The sequence below is a fragment of the Mauremys mutica genome, chromosome 2 (assembly GCF_020497125.1).
Source record: "Mauremys mutica isolate MM-2020 ecotype Southern chromosome 2, ASM2049712v1, whole genome shotgun sequence".
Taxonomy (NCBI): domain Eukaryota; kingdom Metazoa; phylum Chordata; order Testudines; family Geoemydidae; genus Mauremys; species Mauremys mutica.
This window is the reverse complement of record NC_059073.1, coordinates 16908485-16930633: the sequence shown is the minus strand read 5'-3', so window position 1 is coordinate 16930633 and position 22149 is coordinate 16908485. Positions and strand designations below refer to the sequence as shown.

At 45.2% G+C, this 22149-nt stretch overlaps 1 protein-coding gene across 2 annotated transcripts in view; it reads left to right on the top strand.

Moving 5' to 3' along the window:
* KHDRBS3 (KH RNA binding domain containing, signal transduction associated 3) overlaps window positions 1–22149 on the top strand; it is a 203583-nt gene that overhangs the window by 87844 nt on the left and 93590 nt on the right. For both annotated transcript variants that reach the window (XM_045007790.1, XR_006577443.1), the window contains exon 4: window positions 1415–1561. In XM_045007790.1, coding sequence (XP_044863725.1) covers window positions 1415–1561 — 147 coding nt within the window. The remainder of the gene's footprint in view (window positions 1–1414; window positions 1562–22149) is intronic.

Here is a 22149-nt window from a genome sequence, read left to right as displayed (position 1 = left end):
AGGAGACTATTATACAGTCTAATCATTCTCAGTTAAGTTTGTGATATCCAGCTTAAATTCCTCAATTTTTAATTTAATTCATGGTGCTCTCACCTGTACCCTTTGGACCACGCTAAATGACTCATAAGCAGAAATTTTCTTTAGCATTTTGAGCAGTCTGATTTGTTAAACTAGCTTAAAAGGATCCCACCCCCCCTTTTTTTTTTAAGTTCTTAGCTAGAATGTTGTATTCATTGAGGGAGGTTTTTACTTTCTATTTTTGTGGTCCTTTCATCACTTGTATTGACAAGATGATGGTTAAGGCTGACAAGATTCAGCCAACTAATTATGATGTGTTAATTTTCTTGCTCTGAGTGCTCTATCAATAATCAGATTGCTTTGCTTTTCCAAACAATTTTGCAATATTCATATATTGTGTAAATTTGACAACATAAAGATTACCTACAATAAGCTAGAACTGATTGTCATAACTTTAACTCATAATTATGACACAGAAGGAACAAATAAGAAAGCTTTAATCTGTCATTAAAACTACTATTTGTGGACCTATTAAAAGAGAGATGTTTCAGCGCTATTCATTGCTTGTTTAAATAGAATAAATGTCAGGAATAGCATACTTTTTAGAGCCTCAGATATTTGACAGAAAATTTTTTCAAATCAAATTATATTGAATACTTAGATTAGCAGAATGTTTCACTGCTTGTCTAATAGCACAATGAAACCATACTTAGGCTGTTAGCAGTGCCTTTTGTTTTGGGATTTTAAAACACTCTGTTGTTTTTCCAATGCTTATTAAAAAGTCATCAAAACAAATTTCAGGCATAATTATGATTTTTAAATCGATGACGTCCTTTAAGCCTCTAAGCATTTCCAGAAATTTCTGTTTCCAGAAATTTGAGCATACACAGATTGAACTGAGTGCTCATCCACTTAATGAAGATTATGCACTCTCTGCAGCCAGCCTAGAATTAGGTTGGAGCAAGAGGAATAAATAGAGCAAACCCCCCAATGTTGAAACAGTAAATAGGACAAAGATTTTTTTTTCATGTTGCTCACAAATACTGCTAGTTTATTTCAATCAAGTCAAAACAATGGAAACAATTCTGTCTGTTAGAGGAACCAGTAATTGTCTCAAGGTAGAAATCTTATCTATTAATTTTCTCTTGAGTAATATATACTTCATAAAACATTCTTTGATAGGCAAAATAGCAATATTGTAAAGTTTCATTGACTCTGAGTACAGTAGAGAATATTAATTTATAATTTCCAGTTATGTTTCCATTTAGTATTTGAAGCAAAAAGTGAATGAACTATATGTATATGGCAAACATCTCAAATACAAGTTCATTTTACTTTTTTTTTTCTCTCTTTTTATGATTATATTTGTTACAGTGAAATTTTCTGTCCTTCCCAGGAAGAAGAGTTGAGAAAAAGTGGGGAAGCAAAATACTTCCATCTAAATGATGACCTGCATGTTCTAATTGAAGTATTTGCCCCACCAGCAGAGGCATATGCCAGAATGGGACATGCTTTGGAAGAAATCAAGAAGTTCCTTATCCCTGTTAGTACTGTAATCTTATACTATTATTTACTAATTCCGCCTCTTTAATGTGCAATCTAACCTAAACCTCTCTCTTAGGTTTTAAAGGATGTGTACCATAACTCATTTGAGAGATCATTTGCACTAGATGTGAATGAATAATTGTGATATTCCCATGTAAAATAAAACATTTTGATATGTGTATATTAATAGGAAGGCAGCATGATCATTAGTGGGTAGGACACTGGACTGGGAATCAGGAAACCTGTATTCTATTCCCGGCTCTGACATTTAATGTGCTGTGTGACTTTGGTCAAGTCAGACCAGCTCACTGTGCCTCAGTTTCCCCATATGTAAAATGGGGACTTATACCTTCCTTTGAAAAGCACTTTTAGATGTATGGATGAAAACCGTTATATGTGAGCTAAGTTATTTATTACTGGTGGTATGTCTGTTTCCCAATAAGTCATCCTAATTATATTTTTGATTTAGCTACTTCTGTTTTAAAATTGAATGTAATTTAGAGTCAAAAATACATTGTCAAAACAAATTAGGTAGAAATTGAATTGATTTTAAACTTCAGTTTTATAATCAGGTTTGTCAATATAGCTTTAAAGGTACTTTTGGTTTCTTAGAGTAGTAAAACACAAGGAGATTCAGATGGCCCTGGTAACTTGGGTTTCTTCATGTAGGCTGTTAAGGAAGTCCTTAGAAAGTATGGGAAATATGCAGACACATGATTTTGCTTGCTTTTAGGTGGTGTAAGATGCAGGTGCGAGCAAATTTGCACTTTAATTCAAAAAGTGGAAATCCATAAAAAAAAATGTCCAATTTCAAATGACAACTGGGTGAAGGCAAATTAGACATGGTTACCTTATCTGCAAATAAGGGTACAATATTAACAGTTATAGGTAAAATGCCATAGATGATAATAGCTAGATAATAAAATGGTTATTTATCTAAACATTGTTCTTATTTTGCTAGATCAAATTATGTTTAAGTTAAGTTATAATGGATTTCGGTAAACATATGCATGAACTTTAAGTTTTCAAATAATTACACGACAAAATATTTTGAAAAAATCAGTTCCTCTCCTTTACTTTCCTGATAAGATCTTAATTCAGGTGATGTTTCCTTTGGTACAGATTATTGTGTTATGTGTTTAGAGAGTACCTGAACTGTTGCAGGAAAACACTGAACTCTTATATCAGATCTTAGTAGATAAAGAGCCTTCTTTAGAGATACAACCCACACAGCATTCTTACTCTTGGATTTTTTTTTCCAAGTGTGAGCTATGGGAACTTACTTAATTTATTTGTCATCACTGAGAGTCTTCTTTGAAGTTTCATCACTTGCTATTGTTATGTATTTGATTTTGTTCTTAAGTGCAGGTGAGGCAGAATTTGCTCCCACTTTCAGTCCTCAGCATTGAGGTTTGATACACCTACATGCTGTCTTTTTTTTAATTGAGCCTGTTATGATAGGGATGCTACTAAAACTGTGCATATCTAAAGTGCATAGAGAGTGTTAGTGTTCTGTGATGCATGTAGAAGACAAAATTTACAATGTGAGTGACTCACTGCCACCGCATAGTGGAGATAAGCTCTTTGCCTGTCTAAGGTAATGAGATATTCTGACAAAAGTTGGCTTCTGGTGGATGTTGTTTAATGTTTATGATTATGAAGCTTGAAAGGAGTCACTCAAGCACGTCTATGTAGCTCAGTAGTTCTTCTTCGAGTGATTGCTCCTATCCATTCCATGTAGGTGTGCGCGCCGCGCGTGCACGGTTCTTCGGAACATTTTTAGCCTAGCAACTCCGGCGGGCCGGCTGGCGCCCCCTGGAGTGGCGCCGCCATGGCGGCGGATATATACCCCAGCCGGCCCGTCCGCTCCTCAGTTCCTTCTTTCCGCCCGTGACGGCTAGTAGGAACAGTGGAGTGATCTGCTTTCCTCCACAGCCTTAGCGTTCTCCGATCGTTAGTGTATATAGTTATCATAGTTGTTAAGTTTTGTTAATAGTTCTATAGTTAGTGTTACGATAGTCATTAGGGAATTAGAGGGGTTAGCCCTCTTCTTCCGCCCCGGTGCGGGCTTATGCCCGGACCGGCGGGTTTCAAGCCCTGCGCGGCTTGCCAGCGGTCTATGCCGGTGAGTGACCCGCACGACTCCTGCCTCCGCTGTCTTGGAGAGGCACACCGGTCGGACAAGTGCCCCATTTGCGTCGCTTTCAGGCCTCGCACGAGGAAGGAGCGGGACTCAAGGTTGAAACAACTCCTCATGGAGTCGGCCCTCCAACCTCCGGCACCAGCACCGGCGGCGCCAAAGACTGCCTCAGCTAGCAGCGCGCCGACCACACCCAGCCGCCCCGGTGCCGATGATGCATCTCGGCACCCGGCACCGAAGACCCGGCACCGCTCCATCTCCCCGGGAAAGAAGCGCAAAGTGCCGAAGACGGTCTCGGACAAGCACAAGAGACCGTTAGCCCAGCCGCCTCCGACTGTAACGGTGCAGGCTGAGGCTGTGCACAAAACGTGCACCGTGCTGTCGACTCCGGCGCCGCAAGGCCCGTCGAGTCCGGCACCGCCCGGCTCCCCGGTACCTACCGAGGAGGAGCTGAGGCTGCCGTCCACGCCCGAGGCGTTCGCGACGGCAAGACATTTGATTGACCTTACCGCTGATGCAAGCGCTCAGCTGCCGGTGCCACCGGTGCGGACTCTCAAATCTATTGGGAAGCCACTTATGATGCGCCCCCCGTCCCCGGGCCTCCGAGCTGATCGCAGCACCGCCGCCAGATCTCGGTCCCGATCTCGCTCACGGCACCGCTCTCCACCGCACCGGGCACGACGATCCACGTCGAGACGACGCTCCCTGTCTCCTCGCCGGTCGCAGTCCCGGTACCGCTCCCAGTCGCGGTACCGGTCGCACTCCCGGCGACATTCCAAGTCCCGGTCGCCGACTCGCCGGCACCGCACCAGGTCCGGCTCCAGGCACCGCGAGAGGCGTCGAGACTCTCGCAGTCGCTCCAGGCGCCGCCGCACGCGGTCCAGATCCGCATCCCGGCACCGTCGGTCGAGCTCCCGGCGCCGTCGGTCGAGCTCCCGGCGCCGTCGGTCGAGCTCCCGGCGCCGCCGGTCGAGCTCCCGGCACCGCCCCACGCGCAGGTCCCGTTCGCCGGCTACACCACGTGACGACCGGCACCGTCCGTCGGCACCGCGGGGGCACTTTACTCCGGCACCGGACGTCCGCCCGGCCACCGCTTCGGCCCCCCCCTGGCCATCAAGAGAGCCCTCAGTCGCTTCCCCTAGGGGCAGCGCAATTGACTTCCGGGCGGGGTCCCTCCCACCAGAACATGGACCTCAACAATGGGGATTTTGGGTGCCTTGGGCCGAACATGAACAGGGGCCTCCCCTTCCGCCGCGACAGCCAGGCTCGGTGCGCTCGGTACCGGTAGCCACGGTCAGCAGGCCACCTCCGTCCCCCACTCCACAGGCCGCCGCTCATGGCACGCACTTAGAGCATGAAACGCGGGCACCTATTCCCGCAGACACGGAGCAGGCACCGGAAGAAGTGCTGCCGGGTCCTTCCTCATCCTCCTCCCCCGATGAGGCGGTGGCAGGGGCGTCACCGTCGGAGCCTCCGCCGATCGACCTCAAGGCTCACCAGGACCTTCTCAGAAGGGTAGCTAAGGCCATCAACCTACCCGTGGAAGAAGTCCAGGAGGTCGATGACCCCATCACGGACGTGGTGGGGGCGGAGGCCCCCGTGAGGGTGGCGCTCCCCTTCATCCGGACAATTCAAAAGAACAATGCCGCTATCTGGCAGTCGCCCTCTTCCGTCCCGCCTACAGCGCGCGGGGTTGAGAGGAAGTACTCGGTCCCCCCGAGGGGGTACGAATACCTTTACGTTCACCCGGCCCCGGACTCTCTAGTTGTCCAATCTGTCAATGACCGGGAGCGACACGGACAGCCCGCCGCTGCGCCAAAGTCGAAGGAGTCCAAGCGCATGGACTTGTTAGGCCGGAAAATTTACTCAGCGGGCGGCCTCCAACTCCGCATCGCCAACCAAATGGCCCTGCTCTCGAGATATACATTCAACATCTTGGGCTGCCTAGGGAAATTTGCAGAGCTCACCCCGCAGGATTCCCGCTGAGAATTCTCGGCACTGCTGGAGGAAGGAAAGCTGGCTTCCCGAACCTTAATTAAGGCAGCGGTAGACGCAGCGGACTCGGGGGCCAGGACCATAGCGTCAGGGGTAACCATGCGACGCATTGCATGGCTTCAGTCCTCTACTCTGCCGCCGGAGGTCCAATACACGCTCCAGGACCTTCCTTTTGAGATGCAGGGTCTATTCTCAGAAAAGACTGATACCCGCATTCAGACCCTAAAGGACGGCAGAGTGGCGATCCGCACATTAGGAATGCACATGCTGGCCACCCAAAGGCGTTCCTTCCGGCGTCAACCTTATCGCCCCTTTCAACACAACTGACCTCGCCCGCCTAACAATAGGCGCTCAGCCCCCTTCCGCTGCAGACCATCGGGCGGGTGGCGTAATCAAGCCCAGGGATCGTCCAAGGCCCCTCAAGACCCAAAGACGGCCTTTTGATGGGACGCCCGAGGGCCGCTCACCACTCTCCAATCAGGATCCACCCCTTCTGTTTTCCGATCGCCTTTCCTGCTTCCTCCAGGCGTGGTCATCTATAACATCAGACAGTTGGGTCCTCAGCACTGTCCAATACGGCTACCGCCTACAGTTCATTTCGCCCCCTCCCTCCCACCCACCCTCCCTGTCCCTCTTCAGGGACCCCTCTCACGAGCAAGTCCTCTTACAGGAGGTCCAATCTCTGTTGAGCGTGGGTGCCATCGAGGAGGTGCCTCCCAGCAGGCGAGGCAGGGGATTCTATTCCAGATACTTCCTCATCCCCAAGGCGAAAGGAGGCCTTCGTCCCATCTTAGACCTCCGGGAGCTCAACAGATACCTGTGCAAGCTCAAGTTTCGAATGGTAACCTTGGGGTCCATTATCCCTTCCTTGGATCCTGGAGACTGGTTTGCTGCCCTCGACATGAGGGATGCCTACTTTCATGTGGCAATCTACCCCCCCCACAGACGCTTCCTGCGCTTCATGGTCAACGGAGCTCATTACCAGTTCGCAGTGCTCCCCTTCGGCCTCTCCACCGCGCCGAGGGTATTCACCAAGTGCATGGCGGTCGTCGCCGCAGCCCTCCGCCGTCGTCGCATCCACGTCTACCCATATCTCGACGACTGGCTGATTCGGGGCCGCTCCCAAGAGCTGGTGGCGAATCAGGTGACCGAGATTCTACATCTGTTCCGGTCTCTCGGCCTGCTTGTCAACACCGAGAAGTCCCTCTTAGTTCCAGCGCAAAGAGTGGAGTTCATAGGAGCGGTCCTCGACTCCAATCTGGCCAGAGCTTGCCTCCCTCGCACTCGGCACGAGACGTTGGCCTCCCTCATTCGGGAGCTGCAGGCCTTTCCGACGACAACGGTGCGATCCTGCCTCCGCCTCCTGGGTCACTTGGCAGCGTCCACATTTGTGACCGCACACGCCAGGCTGCGACTTCGCCCATTCCAAATGTGGTTGGCGTCGGTGTACCGCCCTCATCGCGATCCCCTAGACATGGTGGTAACGGTGGCAAAGCCCGCTCTCCAGACGCTCACCTGGTGGCTGGACCCGGAAATGGTCTGCGAGGGAGTTCCGTTCCGCCCGCCTCGCCCGTCAATCACCTTGACGACGGACGCCTCGGCGCTGGGCTGGGGGGCTCACGTAGGAGACCGACACACCCAGGGTCTCTGGTCACCCCAGGAGCTCTCCCTCCATATCAACGTCCGGGAGCTGAGAGCGATCCGCTTAGCTTGTCTCGCCTTTCGGGCTCACCTGCAGAACCGCTGTGTAGCGGTCTACACGGACAACACCACAGCCATGTTTTATGTCAACAAGCAGGGCGGGGCGCGGTCCTCCCCACTTTGCAACGAGGCATTGCTCCTCTGGGATTTCTGCGTAACCCACTCGATTCGCCTCGAAGCGTTTTTTCTGCCAGGAGCGCAGAACACGTTGGCCGACCGCCTCAGCAGGTCCTTCGCCTCTCACGAGTGGTCCCTTCGCCCAGATGTGGCTTATTCCATCTTCCAGAGGTGGGGCTTTCCCCAGATAGACCTCTTTGCTTCCCGGTCCAACCGCAAATGCCACAGGTTCTGCTCCTTCCAAGGTCAAGCTCCAGGCTCCCTCTCAGATGCGTTTCTCCTGTCATGGACAGAGCCTCTTCTCTACGCGTTTCCTCCGTTTCCGCTCGTCCACCGAGTGTTACTCAAGATCCGGAGAGACAGCGCCCGCATCATACTCGTCGCTCCGGCCTGGCCGAGGCAGCACTGGTATACCCTGCTGCTCGAGCTGTCGGTTCGGGAACCCATTCCCCTTCCGCTGTGGCCGGACCTCATAACCCAGGACCTCGGCAGGCTTCGTCACCCGAACCTGCAATCGCTGCATCTTACAGCTTGGTTCCTGAGTGGCTAACCGACGCAGAGAGGGATTGCTCCGCAGCGGTGCAGCAAGTTCTGCTCGAAAGCAGGAAACCTTCAACGCGAACTACTTACCTCGCCAAGTGGAAGCGCTTTGCCCTCTGGTGCGACCAGAGAGGTATCAACCCTTTCTCGGCCCCCATCCAGACTGTCCTCGACTACCTTTGGTACCTCAAAGGTCAAGGTCTTGCAATCTCGTCCCTCAGGGTGCACCTGGCAGCGCTGTCAGCATTTCGACCAGCTATAGGAGGTCGCTCGATCTTCTCCAACCCGATGGTATCACGATTCCTTAAAGGGTTAGACCGTCTCTACCCGCAGGTGCGTCCTCCTGCTCCGACATAGGATCTTAACCTGGTCCTCGCCCAGCTCATGGGCCCACCCTTCGAGCCCCTCGCTACGTGCTCTCTCCTCCATCTTACCTGTAAGACGGCCTTCCTCGTGGCGATCACATCCGCCAGACGGGTCTCAGAGCTCCGCACCCTGACGGCGGGTCCCCCATATACCGTCTTTCACGGGGACAAGGTGCAGCTCCGACCACACCCGGCCTTCCTCCCCAAGGTGGTGTCGGCCTTCCATCTCAACCAGGAGATCTTCCTCCCGGTCTTCTTCCCGAAGCCGCATGCCTCGCCTCGGGAACAGCAGCTGCATACCCTCGACGTCCGCCGAGCACTCGCGTTCTACATCGACCGCACGAAGCCTTTTCGGCGTTCGTCCCAGCTGTTTGTGGCAATAGCTGACCGCATGAAAGGCGAGCCGGTTTCCTCGCAGCGGATTTCTTCCTGGGTGACGTCCTGCATCAGAACGTGTTACGAGCTTGCTCGCGTTCCCCCGTGCCGACTCACCGCACACTCGACGAGGGCACACGCCTCATCGGCCGCGTTCCTGGCCCATGTCCCCATCCAGGACATCTGTAGAGCGGCCACCTGGTCTTCAGTCCATACCTTCGCTTCCCACTACGCGTTGGTGCACCAGTCTTGAGACGACGCAGCCTTCGGCTCTGCGGTATTACACTCCGCCACGTCTCATTCCGACCCCACCGCCTAGGTAAGGCTTGGGAATCACCTACATGGAATGGATAGGAGCAATCACTCAAAGAAGAAAAGACGGTTACTCACCTGTAGTAACTGGTGTTCTTCGAGATGTGTTGCTCCTATCCATTCCAATCCCGCCCTCCTTCCCCACTGTCGGAATAGCCAGCAAGAAGGAACTGAGGAGCGGACGGGCCGGCTGGGGTATATATCCGCCGCCATGGCGGCGCCACTCCAGGGGGCGCCAGCCGGCCCGCCGGAGTTGCTAGGCTAAAAATGTTCCGAAGAACCGTGCACGCGCGGCGCGCACACCTACATGGAATGGATAGGAGCAACACATCTCGAAGAACACCAGTTACTACAGGTGAGTAACCGTCTTTTCTCTCTCTTCTGCACCACTGGGGTACAAGCACAAATTCCACTGCCCTATTGGAACTTAGAGCCACAGCAGAATGCCATTACCTGGAGCAGAGTGAACATCTTAAATGTCAGAGAGACACTGGTGGTGCCTGGAGTTGGGGAGATTGTACTGTTACTCCAGAATGCAGTGGTTTTGTTACCCCAAAATTTGATCAAGCTAATTGCAACCATATTGTGTGCATTCAGCCACAATGAATGAATGAAATATAGAACATTACATAGTTTAAAGTTTAATTTGAATAAGCAGGGCTTCCGGAGGCAAGGTCAAAAGTAGCTGCAGGGTTGCAGTTTTCACTAATCAGAATGGGAGGAGATAGAACAAATTGAGACTGAAATAAAATAAGTGGATGGGGACCTTGAGTTAGGGTGCCTTTGATATAGAAGCTTATTATGACTAAGATTGTTAGGAATGTTTTGTTGATGAGTAGTTTGTTAATGTTAGGAGAACTGATGACCCAGTAGGGGTCACTATAAGGTATGTGTTTTGTAAAAAATAGTTCTCAAAAGTCTAGATAATAGAGTGTGCTTTAGAGTGAGCTCTCTGAAGCTATCTTGAGAGACTTTCCTGACACCATACTCCCCTGTGGGGAAGCTACAACCATCACGGACCTGCTGCTAACTACTCAATACCATCTCAGATTCTGTATAATTGCTTGGGATGTTCTAAACTTAGTGCTTGTGTGTGTGTGTGTGTGCGCTTAAATCTAAGAAATAGTAGTTTTAGATCAGAGCACCCTTGTATCAATTTTTCATCAGCCGGAAGTGCTGTGTTCCCATTGATTTATTCCTGATACCACCTAGAGTGAAATTGTGAAGTTACCACTGCTTTGGGTTCTGAAAACCCTGGGTAACAGTACGTTGGTGACATACCTTGGAGGAGGCACCATGTGCAAAAATAAATGAAAATTCAGTGTCTTTGAAATCGGTGCAACTCAGCAGTGGATGCATACCTTGAAGTGCCTCTGGTGTGGAGGAGATTTGTTTTTTGTCACATAAGGCCTAGATGCAGCATGGATGTTACTGGGTGTATGGAACAGCATATAGTTTCCAGTTTACTTCTGTTGTCTGATCTATTGGTTAAGTATTATTTAGAGTTTGCAATTTAACATGATGTGTTATTGCGCTGGTCAGGTACCTGTACATTAGTCACAATATTAGAGTGAGGGCCCTGGTGTATCAGAGAGAGACTCGCACTTAGGGAAAACAATTTCTGATTTCGTAATACACCTCTACCCCGATATAACGCGACCCGATATAACACAAATTTGGATATAACACGGTAAAGCAGCGCTCGGGGGGGGCCTGTACGCTCCAGCAGATCAAAACAAGTTCGATATAATGCGGTTTCACCTATAACACGGTAAGATTTTTTGGCTCCCGGGGACAGCGTTATATCGGGGTAGAGGTGTAGTTTTATTAGCACAATGAGCAATATCACAAACACTACAACTCAGCAAAATAGATAATGCCGAATTCAGCATTCATGTACTCACATCATTCTTTGGGGGAGCCCAATAGTAGGTGAGATGACCCACAAGTTGTCCTTGGACTTGTAGATTCCCGGAAATATCGCAGGGGTCCACAGGTAGAGTACTAACTTTATAATAGGTTATGACAACACTCCCTATTCCTCATGCATATGCAATAGGGCTTTCAACCTCTTTTCCTTACCTATACTACCTCACCCTACTAAAGTTGGGGTGCTCTTCTCCCATAGGTTACTAGGCCATTTACCTCAAGCTTATTAGCATATATTTTAGTTACGATGGCATTATTATCTGCTGATGCTTCTGATTTAAAATATTAAAAGCTGGTCCAAATAGGTATGTTGTGGTTACCTGTCAGCTGTTTAGGATCAGTTACTTAATGCAGCACTCTATCTTGTGACAACTTATGATATAGGGTCACTTACTGGTTAGTTGGTTATGTCAAATCTTTAGACCTTAGGCCTCAGTTAGTTTAGCTAAGCTATTATTTTTTGCGTTAGTGCATTACTCCATACCTATACCTTGCCTAGCGTATGTCTGCATATCTATAGCAATAACTGGCGACAGTTCAATGCTCTAAATGTGGGGTACTCCTTGGAGCATCTGTTCCTCTTGGTTGGCAGTACCTTCCTGTGCTTGCCCTTCCAAATGTTTCCAAGGTGAGAGACTGTCTTTGAACGTTGGCTGACTTCCAGTATGTTAGAGATTCTGCATCTGGCGACTCTAAAAGTTCAGACTCTGTAAAGGACTGTACCTCAGCAGCGCTACAATAGCATTGTGTATACTTGTGAAATTCTTAGTTGTAATGGCAGCCTGCCTGAATGGTTTCTTTTCTTGATGGCTGGCTGATCAGGCAGACCAGCATGGAAGGAACCACTTGGATTTATCTGTACGTATTTATAAAGTACCTTATCATCACAGTGTCTAAACACTATACTAAATTTGTGTCAAATCTTGGATGAATGGGAGACCACACAGCGGAACTTTGCACTTAGAGAGTTTGCTCTCTCCAAGAACAGTTACTCTTGAATATTCCAGAGATGAGAGCAATCAGTCATGCTGTCCTAAATAGATCTCATGTCTAAATGAACAACCTGAACATCATGTTCTAGATAAATAAGAAGGCACCAGATTATAACCCCCGTGTCAGAAAGTCATACAGATATGCCATACTTGCAAGGTATTTTGGATTGCCACTAATCCAAACATAAGAACATAATTACATTTAGTTAACAGACGATAAACTCTATTTCTTGAATCAGTAGTGATGGATGAAATATTCTTCGAGTGGGAGACAATGGAGGTAGATATTGTTGACTAATCTAATGAACAAGAAACTATTTGCACCTGGCACCAACAGAAGTCTGCTTGATAAGAAACACGATTTCCGTCCACTGGCGATGAAGGTATTTCCCACTGGTACACCTGGAGCAAAGGCATTCATTAACCTCAGTGGAGAAGTTGTTCTATGAGTCTACTAGCACCTTAAGGGATGAGACTGATATGCTTTTCAACTCAGCAGTGGCTGATCCTATCATGCTGAGTATGGAAAGATGAAGACTGAGAACCAGAGCAACCTTTCTCCTTTCATCCCTAATTATGTGGTTTATTTTTTTTCATAGAAGATTGCAAGAGATGGGATTGAACCTTGCCTGTGCTGAGCTCAGGTAGTACAAAATGACCTTTTGTTAGATCTGGGGTCAAGCCCATGTTGTCTTAAGTCCTCTTGGCTTTTCAAAAGGAGTCTAACAGAAGGACTAAAAATCTACATTTTAAAAACTGAGTAGTCATTTTGGGTCGCACACGAGAGAAGCTGTCCACCTCCTAAAATCCAATCAAGTTTGTTTTTGTTCAGAAGCAGTGTTTAACCTAATTGTAGTTTATTTGCTACAAAGCCTAGTGTGGCTTTCTTGGCAAATTGAGCTATCACTTGTCTTTCAGGAAAAATAATTGCCTTCAGATGCTCTGGTTATAACCTGAAGCTTGCAAACATTATTCTTTTTCTTAAAATCAAATCAAACTCTGGCTTGCAACTGCTGTAACTGCTGCTGCTAAGTTAGCAAGGCTCTAGAAGTTGCTAAGTAGACTATTGTGGCTTGGCTGGAAAAGTAAATTGCTTACTTTTCATTCTGGCACAGAGGACTGCCTTTCAAATAACTCACTAGTACCGAAAACCCCAGTACAACCTCTCTGCTCTCAAGTCCTTATACATCCATGATCCAAGCATTAGCAGAGAACATTGGCAGAAATGATGATGATCATCCCTAAGCATAATCAGCAATATTCGTCTCTACAGTTTCAACACTTTCTCCCCAGAAATTGTCTTTGTGGCTGAAATCAAGGCCTAATTCATTCCCCTCTGACTTCAGGTTTTGGACTATTGTACCAATTGTGTCTTCTCCTTCTGCTCTGCTCATGTCTCCTCGTTCCCCTTCTCTTAGCAGCTGAGATCTCTTTTCTTCTTTCCCACTCAACTGCTCTGATCTCCCTCCACCCTGACTGGGAGGGCAGTATCTTTGTGCCTGTTATCACTTATCCCACTCCCAGCATTTCCTCATGTCTTTGTCAGGCAGAAAGGAAACCCGATACTCTTCACTTGCCAAGATAACATTGACTATTTCATTATTTGTATTACTGTAGCTCACAGGAAGTTTCTTCTCAGTCTTTGTTGCATAATGTAAGGTATTGCCCTTCATTCTGTCTCTGCCAGCTGTGCTATTAAACATTATGCTTTATATTTTGAGGTATCATTTGAGATATCTACTCTCCAGGAGTACAATTAATAGTGCAGATGGTATCTTATTTAAAAAAATGAAAATGTATATACCTGTAGTTCTGTTCTTTGAAGATTTCAATTCACCTTTCTTACTGCACTTTCAAGAACTGACTGAAAGCTGTTTAGGAGGCAGTGGCATTGGCACAGGCTACTGCCTCTTCATTATTATTATTTTTTTTTACCTTAAAGGCACTGACATTTGGAAGGATTAATATGGGAGCCTTATGCTCATCTGTCAGTGCCTTGATGGATTAAGAATGTGAATTATAAGCTTCTCTTATGCTGAAAATACAAGAACCAAGAAAGAGAGTCCTGTGAAATATAATTTAAAAAAAACAGATTATAGATTAGTATTTTACCCTTTCAATTTGCCTTTTAAAATAAATGGACTATAGAGAACTTCCTACATACACAAGTATACCCATGATTCTTGTTTTGTTTCCAGAATAAAGTCTCTAAAAAAACAATGATAGATTAACTGAATTAAGGTCAAAAGGGAACATTAGATCATCTAGTGAGTCTGGCCAATCTTCCCTCCCAGTTACACCTGAATGGAGCCCAATAACTTCTTCCTGAAAGGCATCCGGTCTTGATTTGAAGACCTCAAGAGATGGAGAATTCCACCATTTCCCTTGTTAGTTTATTCCAATAATTAATCACCTTAATTGTTTAAAATCTGTGCCTAATTTGAATTTGTCTGGCTTCACTTCCAGTTATGGATTCTTGTTATGCTTTTCTTTGCTACATTAAATAACTCTTTAGAATCCTGTATTTTCTCCCCGTGAAGGTACTTATATGCTGTAATCAAGTCACCTCTCAACCTTCTTTTTGATAGCTAAACAGCTTGAGCTCTTTAAGCCTCTCACTGTAAGGTAATTCTCCAACCCAATCACTTTCTACACCCTCTCCAATTTTTTGATATCCATAAAACCAGAACTGTGTACATAGTATTCCAGTATTGTCTCACCAATCCCATGTACAGAGGTAAAATAATCTCCTTTTTCCTATTCACTACTTCTCTGTTTATACATCCAAGGATCACATTCTCCCTTTTTGCCACAGCATTGCACTGGGAGTGCATGTTGAGTTGCTTGTCCACTATAATCCCTAAATCCTTTCTAGTCACTGCTTTCCAGGATACAGTTCCTCATTCTGTAGCTATGGACTGCATTCCTTGTTCCTAGTTGTACAACTTTGTATTTGGCCATATTAAAATGTGTATTGTTTGAATGGCTCAGTTTACCAAACGATCCAGATCTTTCTGTATGATGGGAGGTCTTTGTGTCCTCTGCAAATTTTATCAGCAGTAGTTTTATATTTACTACTGAAGAAAATTTTGAATAGCATTGGACCTGGTATCAATCCCAACAGAGCCCCACTAGAAACATTCCCATTTGATGATGGTTCTCCATTGACTACTTTGAGATCTGTCACTTCTAAATCTATCTTGAACCATTTTAGTGTGCTTTGTTGATAATGTGTAGTGCTAATATTTTAACCTGAATATTGTGCAGTACTATAAACTGTAGTACAGCTATGCAGTTATCTTCATAAACCAAACATGTAATCTCAAAGAATAAAATTGGGTTTGTTTGATAAGATCTGCTTATTTGCTGGCATTACTTGTAGTCCTATTGTTTATCAACTGAATCCCATATCAGTTTTTCCTTTATTTTGTCCAGGATTTATGTCAGGCTAATCAGCCTACAATTACCCATGTCAGCAGATTATCTGAACACTTGAAATTAAATACTTCTTTCTACCTTTTCTGCATCATTATGAACAATTTTACCATCTCTGTCTAGTAATGAGCCTATACCATTGCTAGGATTTCTTTATTCCCAACATATTTTAAAAGTAGTCCTGATTGTTCTTAGCTCTGCCAGCCGTGAATTTTTCCCTGATGTCTTTAGCGTCCCATATCAATTTTCTAACTGCAGCTTCTAATTGATGTTGATTTTTTTGTTTTCCCCTTTTCACCCACTTGTTACCGTATATAGTATTCTTTTGATTTCTAATTGCTGCCTTCACTTCGTTAATGAACTAGGCTGAACTTTTAGCCAAAGTTGTTCTCATTTTTTATTGTAGAATCATAGCTTTTTGTCCACCTAATAAACTTGTTCGTAAAGAACTTCATATTTTAATTTACACTTCAATTTACACCTTCCTTCCTAATTTGCATAGAATTTTCCTCAGCTTGGGGAATTATCCCTTTTAGAGTACTGTGTGTGCATGAGTGTGTGTATATGTACACACACACACGCGGTGATATTACCCAGGGTACAATCTGGCCAGATTGACAGCTATGTCCCCTCAATTCTCCTACCTGGGGTGCCCTTTACAGGGCTTCGCTGTGAGCGCAACTGCTCCTAGTCTGCCCCCACACAGCTTCCAGCATGTAAATCACCTCCAGCAATACTCTATAAGTACTATAGCCAACCAGCTAGCCAGCCATCAACTACATTACAGAGCAGCACCAGCAAATTCCAGTCCCAGACTTCCCCCAGAAATGTGTGTCTTGTACTGTCCAGTACCCTCCAGGACAATGCAAGCTCATATAAAATCTGTCATTTCATTAATAACAAGTCAGGATTGGATACAAAGAAATAAAAGATAAGAACACACAAAATGCCCAACTTACCAAGCAAGTGAATTCAAATCAAAGATTTCTCTCACCACATGCTAAACAGTCTTATTGGCTGGAATCCTTTCAGCCAGGATCCCTCCTCTGGTTTACTATTGATTTCCTTGTCCTTAGGTTGTGTTGATGCCATGAGTAGAGATGAAGGGAGCAATCATTTGGGGAGGATCATTTTCCTCCTTTTTGAGTGTTAAACTGTTTCATATTAAGATGACAGAAGACATGGGGATAGGGCATCCATTTCTGATGCCTGTTTCCTGTATGTATGTATGTACACACTATGTTAGACCATGTTGTGCAGGTTCTTTTCCCCACTGGAATGAGAGGAAAAAACTCACACAACATTGATTGAACGTAGCTAACACTTTGTCTGATTGGATAACAAAGCCTCTTGTTACGTGTCATCAAGATTCTACAGTAACTTATTTTACTTTTATTCTAATCAGTGAAGCAAAACTCTACTATCATGCTGCTACTGACACATGTAGTATGGAATGGTAATTCAGTAACATTCAAGATAAAGCTCAGTCTGACATGGTGAGGCAAAAACATGGAATACCACCATTTTATTTTTTTTTATTCTGTTTTATCAGTGCATATTCTATTTTCTGTAAAGTCCAGTATGGGTTTTTTGTTAAAAAATGGAAGTCAATTTTTTTTGTAAGATGGGATATTTAACTAAATATTTATCCTAAAACCATATATCCAGTGCATTGTTGTCACTACTTTTTTAATTGTTCTTGGATATACATTTTCATGTTCCTATCATGTTCCTTATTTAAAAAAAAGAAACCCACAGAAACTCAGTTCAGATACATTCAGTGAAATGCCTGATCCTGCATCCATTGATGTTAAGGGCAAAACTCACTGAATTCAATGGCTGTAGGATCAGTATATTAAATTAACTAGAAAACTGTAATAGCATAAATTTGAACAACGGTGGAAAAATAGTGGGAGCTATAGGAAAAACAGCATCCTGAAAACTATGGTTTGAAAATGTATTTCAACAGCTTTTCGTGGGATATTTTCAGATGTTTATAAAGAATGCTACATACTGTATGTTACTGAGGGTTTATAATAATTAGGGCCTGTTCTTAAATTCCTTTTTGAGAGTTTTGCATGATTGGGCCCTTGAGAATAATTTCTTGCAGGGGCTCAAGAAGCCCACCAAACTTCATGAACTCTTTATAAATATTTGGAGAAATGAGAAGTATTTTGACAGATCTTCCTAGGGTTTGGCAACCCATTTTCAGTATACCTGTCTTTTTTGTGACATCCCTGTTAGAATATATATATTTTTAAATGTAATGATCATCTGCAGTAGGGGAAACAAAAGAGAAATTGAGGAGTTAAATAAAAAGGAGAACATTTGGATGCCACTAAGAAAAGGCAGAACCAATTTCATGTAATGTAGATCCGTATTCATAAGCTATGATCAGGAAGTACCATATTAGTAAAAGACCCTAAGAAGGGAAAACTTGTCGTGGTGGGATTAATTGACCTAACATAGTGTGTACATACATACATACATACAGGAAACAGGCATCCGAAATGGATGCCCTATCCCCATGTCTTCTGTCATCTTAATATGAAACAGTTTAACACTATGTTAATCAGACTTTCCAGTGTTCCGTATTTATTCTTTATTACAGCCATCCTTTTCATACAGCTGTTGCTGAAGTACAATTCTGCCTATACACAAATCTAAGGACAGATTTTGGCCCTTACTGTGGAATAGTTACTTTCATAATGTAGGGGAAATACCCCAAACAAGTTAAGTGCAAAACTACAGGTGCTGGGAATTCATTATAAATGCAGTTAGCTTTAGTTCTGTCCTGCTTCTATAATATAGCACTAGTGGATAAGTAACCAAAAAAAAAAAAGGGTGGGGGGTAAATCAAAGGTTCCAGAAACAATGAGAGAAACTAAGACTGAAAATGAGAAACAGTGCCATGTAAGTTGTTGCCATGGCTGCTCCTTGCTATAGATTTGGGCTATAATAGCATACAGAGAGGCAGACATAGGGAGACCTCAAAAAGGTTGCATGAGGCTAAATTCATTGTTTAAGATGCACTCAGATACTGTGTTACTGAGTTGCATACAAGTACTAACGGAGATGTCTGGAAAGAGAATTAAGCCCTGATATTGCAAGGTTCTGAGCAGCTGCTATGAGCTTCTGAGGGCCCTCAACAGCCATTGACTGCAGTGTGAGTTCACAGTACTCGGGACCTTTCAGGACTGGGTTAACTAACTTTAACTGAAGCTGATGGCACTCAGAAATGTTATGTATCCCATGTGTAGTAAATTGTTGTGTGGATATATAGGTAGGTAGATCAATAGATTAAAGCCTGCTATAGCTGTGCATGGGTTTGGTTGGTATCAAAACATCATATGAAATAAAAAGTACCCCCGCTGCATTTTATTGGGCTTGCAATTACTAAAAACTGTTTATAAACTTATTAAATATGGAGGAAATTTTTTTCAATTATGAGTACGTTTTAAAAATAACTACTTTTTACAGGGTCCACAGAAAATCAAAGTTCTGTGATCTGTACAGCAGTAACAGTTCACTAATAAAAACTATGGGCCAGATTGCACCCGGACCCTACATGGATGCTCAGCTGTGTGTGTGGGTGAGAGGGGAAGGTACTAGAAATTCTCCTCTCCTTCCCCACCTTTTGAATCTCTTTTTAGCATCAGACTTTCATTCTCTTTCCAAATATTTCTTTATGGCCCTCATTACTACACAATGGGTTACTATTATCCCTGTGACAGCTGGGGAACTGAGGCCTTACCCAAGGTCACACAGGAAATCAATGGCAGAGGCAATGCCAAGAATACAAACCTGGTCTGTCAGGGACCCCAAAGCACCTTCACTAAGACCATCCTACCATGATGCAGTTCCTGCTCCACTTTCCCACACTCCATGCTTCGCTGACAGTGGGGCCTTAATGAGCTGGGCCTCCTTGGGCACAAAAGGGGCTGAGGAGGAGGCAGGGTCATGGCCTGCCCACTGCTCAGATGCAGGAGGTGAAGAGCGTAGCTACTACCCTGAAGGGATGGGGCTGTGGGTGTTTTAACCCTGTGTTGCTGGGATTATGCTCCCATCAGGTCCAGTGCCTCCTGGTGCTCCTGCTGAGATGGCCCTGTTCTACATACCTACCAACATGCGACAGTGGGTAAAAGCAGATAATTGTGTAGGGACCCATTTCATTACAGAGACCTGCAGTGGCAACAGCTCGAAAGAACCTCTTTCTTCTTCACCTTTTTCCAGGACCTGGGGCAGCTCCTCGTCCCCGCAAGCGGCAACCTGTTCCTGGTATTGCTGGCGGAGGCAAGGTGCGGCCAGGCAACTCTACAGGCACACTGCCTCCATCCACAGGCACCACCCCCTGCAGCTCCCATTGGCCGTGGAGTCGGCATTTGGGCAGGGGTGACAGAGGCATCGTACTCCCTCGCACTATCAGTGGCCGTGAGAGCCTGATGCCATCTCCCAGCCCATTTCCCGCCTTTTTCCCTCACTCCCTCATGCCATCTTGGCTTACCCTGCCCGGTGACTAGTGTTCCTGCCTCCATCCCTCCTCCCTGAGCATTGACTGCGTGGCTCCCAGGGGCACCTGTAGCAGACTGAGCTGTCAGCGTACCGCCCGGCGACTAGTGATACTGCCTTCGTGGCTGACTCTGCTCGGTGACTACTGATGCTGCCTCATCCCTTCCCGCCCACCCCCCCACCCACGGGCAATCTTTTTCTTGGTTTACACTACAGATACAGAGATTAGTTTGAGGGGAAAAAATTGCCCAGTCATTAATTTACTGTATTTACCAGCAGGAAAGAGCAGCACCTATTCTTTCTTTCCTCTTTTGAAAAATAAAACATTGTGGTAGACAAGGTAACTTTTAAATACAACACCACTGAAGAGTTGATAAAACAAGAAGTGAACAGGATTTTTGAAGAAGAAAGCTCCTAAGATAAATTATTTAACCACAAATTGCACAACTAACTGTTCTTCCTACACAAAGCAAACAGGTATTTGGGAGCAGCATGGTTGACAGAGCAGAGAGGTCATTCTTGTTCCATTAGTTTCATTGGAACAAAAATATTACTGATACTTTTTATTCTCTATTTGCAGCATAAATTTAAAGTTCTTCTTTGAGTGATTGTACATGTGCAGTCTGCTGCTGGTGAACGTGTGCCCCCTTCACAGTGGCCGGAAATTTCCCCTCAACAATACCTGTTGGGGGCAGCTAGGCACCTTCTGCTGCTGCATGCCGCATGCCATTGGTATCAGTATAAAAGGCCCATTTGACCCTGAGCCCCCTCAGTTCCTTCTTACTGCCTGTGACGGTCACTGGAACTGCTCTCCTTGCTTTTGCAAGTACTCTCAGTTGACTGTATTCTGGTATTTTATTGTAAATAGTTGAGTGTTTATAATGATCTGGAAGCTCCATGGCTACATCCCAGAGAACAAACTTGGAACAAGTTTGATAGGTCTTACTAAAGAGTAGAAGGACCTCCATCCTCCATCAGGGATGCCTGTCTGTCAAAATGCCTGTCTTCGCAAGGTACACCTTCATGTGTACTGCTTCCTTCATATAAGTCTTTTGTGTTTTATTAGACTTCCATTGAGAGAGATTTTTGAGATGCTATTCCCATGGCTGAAAAATCAAGGCCTGCTAAATAACTTATTTTCCTGCCTGACAATGCTCCACTTTTTTTTATTAAAACTCTGCAGACTAGTCACCTCTGCTTTCTTCAGTGGGGGACTTTGGCCAATGCATCCTACTTACTGTGCTCATCCAGTGCTTCCTTAATGTTCTTCATTGTCCACCTTGTGTATAATTTGGTATTTTGTAGCTGAGGGATTCCTATATACAATTCCCATCCATCATGACTTGGCATACATTAGGTGAAGAAATAGACATGTTATGTTCAAGTTGTCTTTCTGTACTCTGTCAATCAGAATGAAACACCGCTCACCTCATGGAAATAATTGAAATGTGGGTATTAATCTAAGATCTTATTGCAGTAAAATCTTTGCTGCTTACACACGTTTAAAGTATTAACAGTTTACTGAAGCAGTTGCTTTACAAAGAACAAGGTCCTGGAAATAAAACTATCTCACGGAAGGCATCTGTGAAAGGGCACAAAAAGGTTTGTCTTTAACTATGTCTACACTACCACTTACGTTGGCAAAACTTTTGTGTCTCAGGGGTGTGGATATTCTACCCACCTGAGCAGCATATATTACATCGGCATAAGCACTAGAGTCTACCACGCTATAACGGCGGGAGAGCTATGTCGCCGTTCTGTGGGGGTGGATTAATTATGTCGACAGGATTGCTCTCTCCCGTCAGCATAGAGCGACTACGCGAGAGATCTTATTGCATCGGTACAGCTGCGTCGCTGTAAGCTCTCTAGTGTAGACCTAGCCTTACTTACTGATTGGTTGTTGCAGCCTTCGTGCCTGAACGGAGAGTGAAGTGCAACCTATCCTCTCTGAATTAACACCCCAAGGGTATACAAAGATGCTTAACAGGTAACATTGCTGTTTAGTACCTGTGTTTCAACCAAAAGGCTGCCTTCTTGAATGAAGTGTGAGGGAAAATCCAAGCCTTTTGTTTAAAAAAAAAACTTAACAATTGAGGGGAGGCACAAAGTCTGACAGATGAGTGCCAGTGTTCTTAGAGTGTCATGAATCCTTTTGTTCGTTCAATTTCTGTGCTTC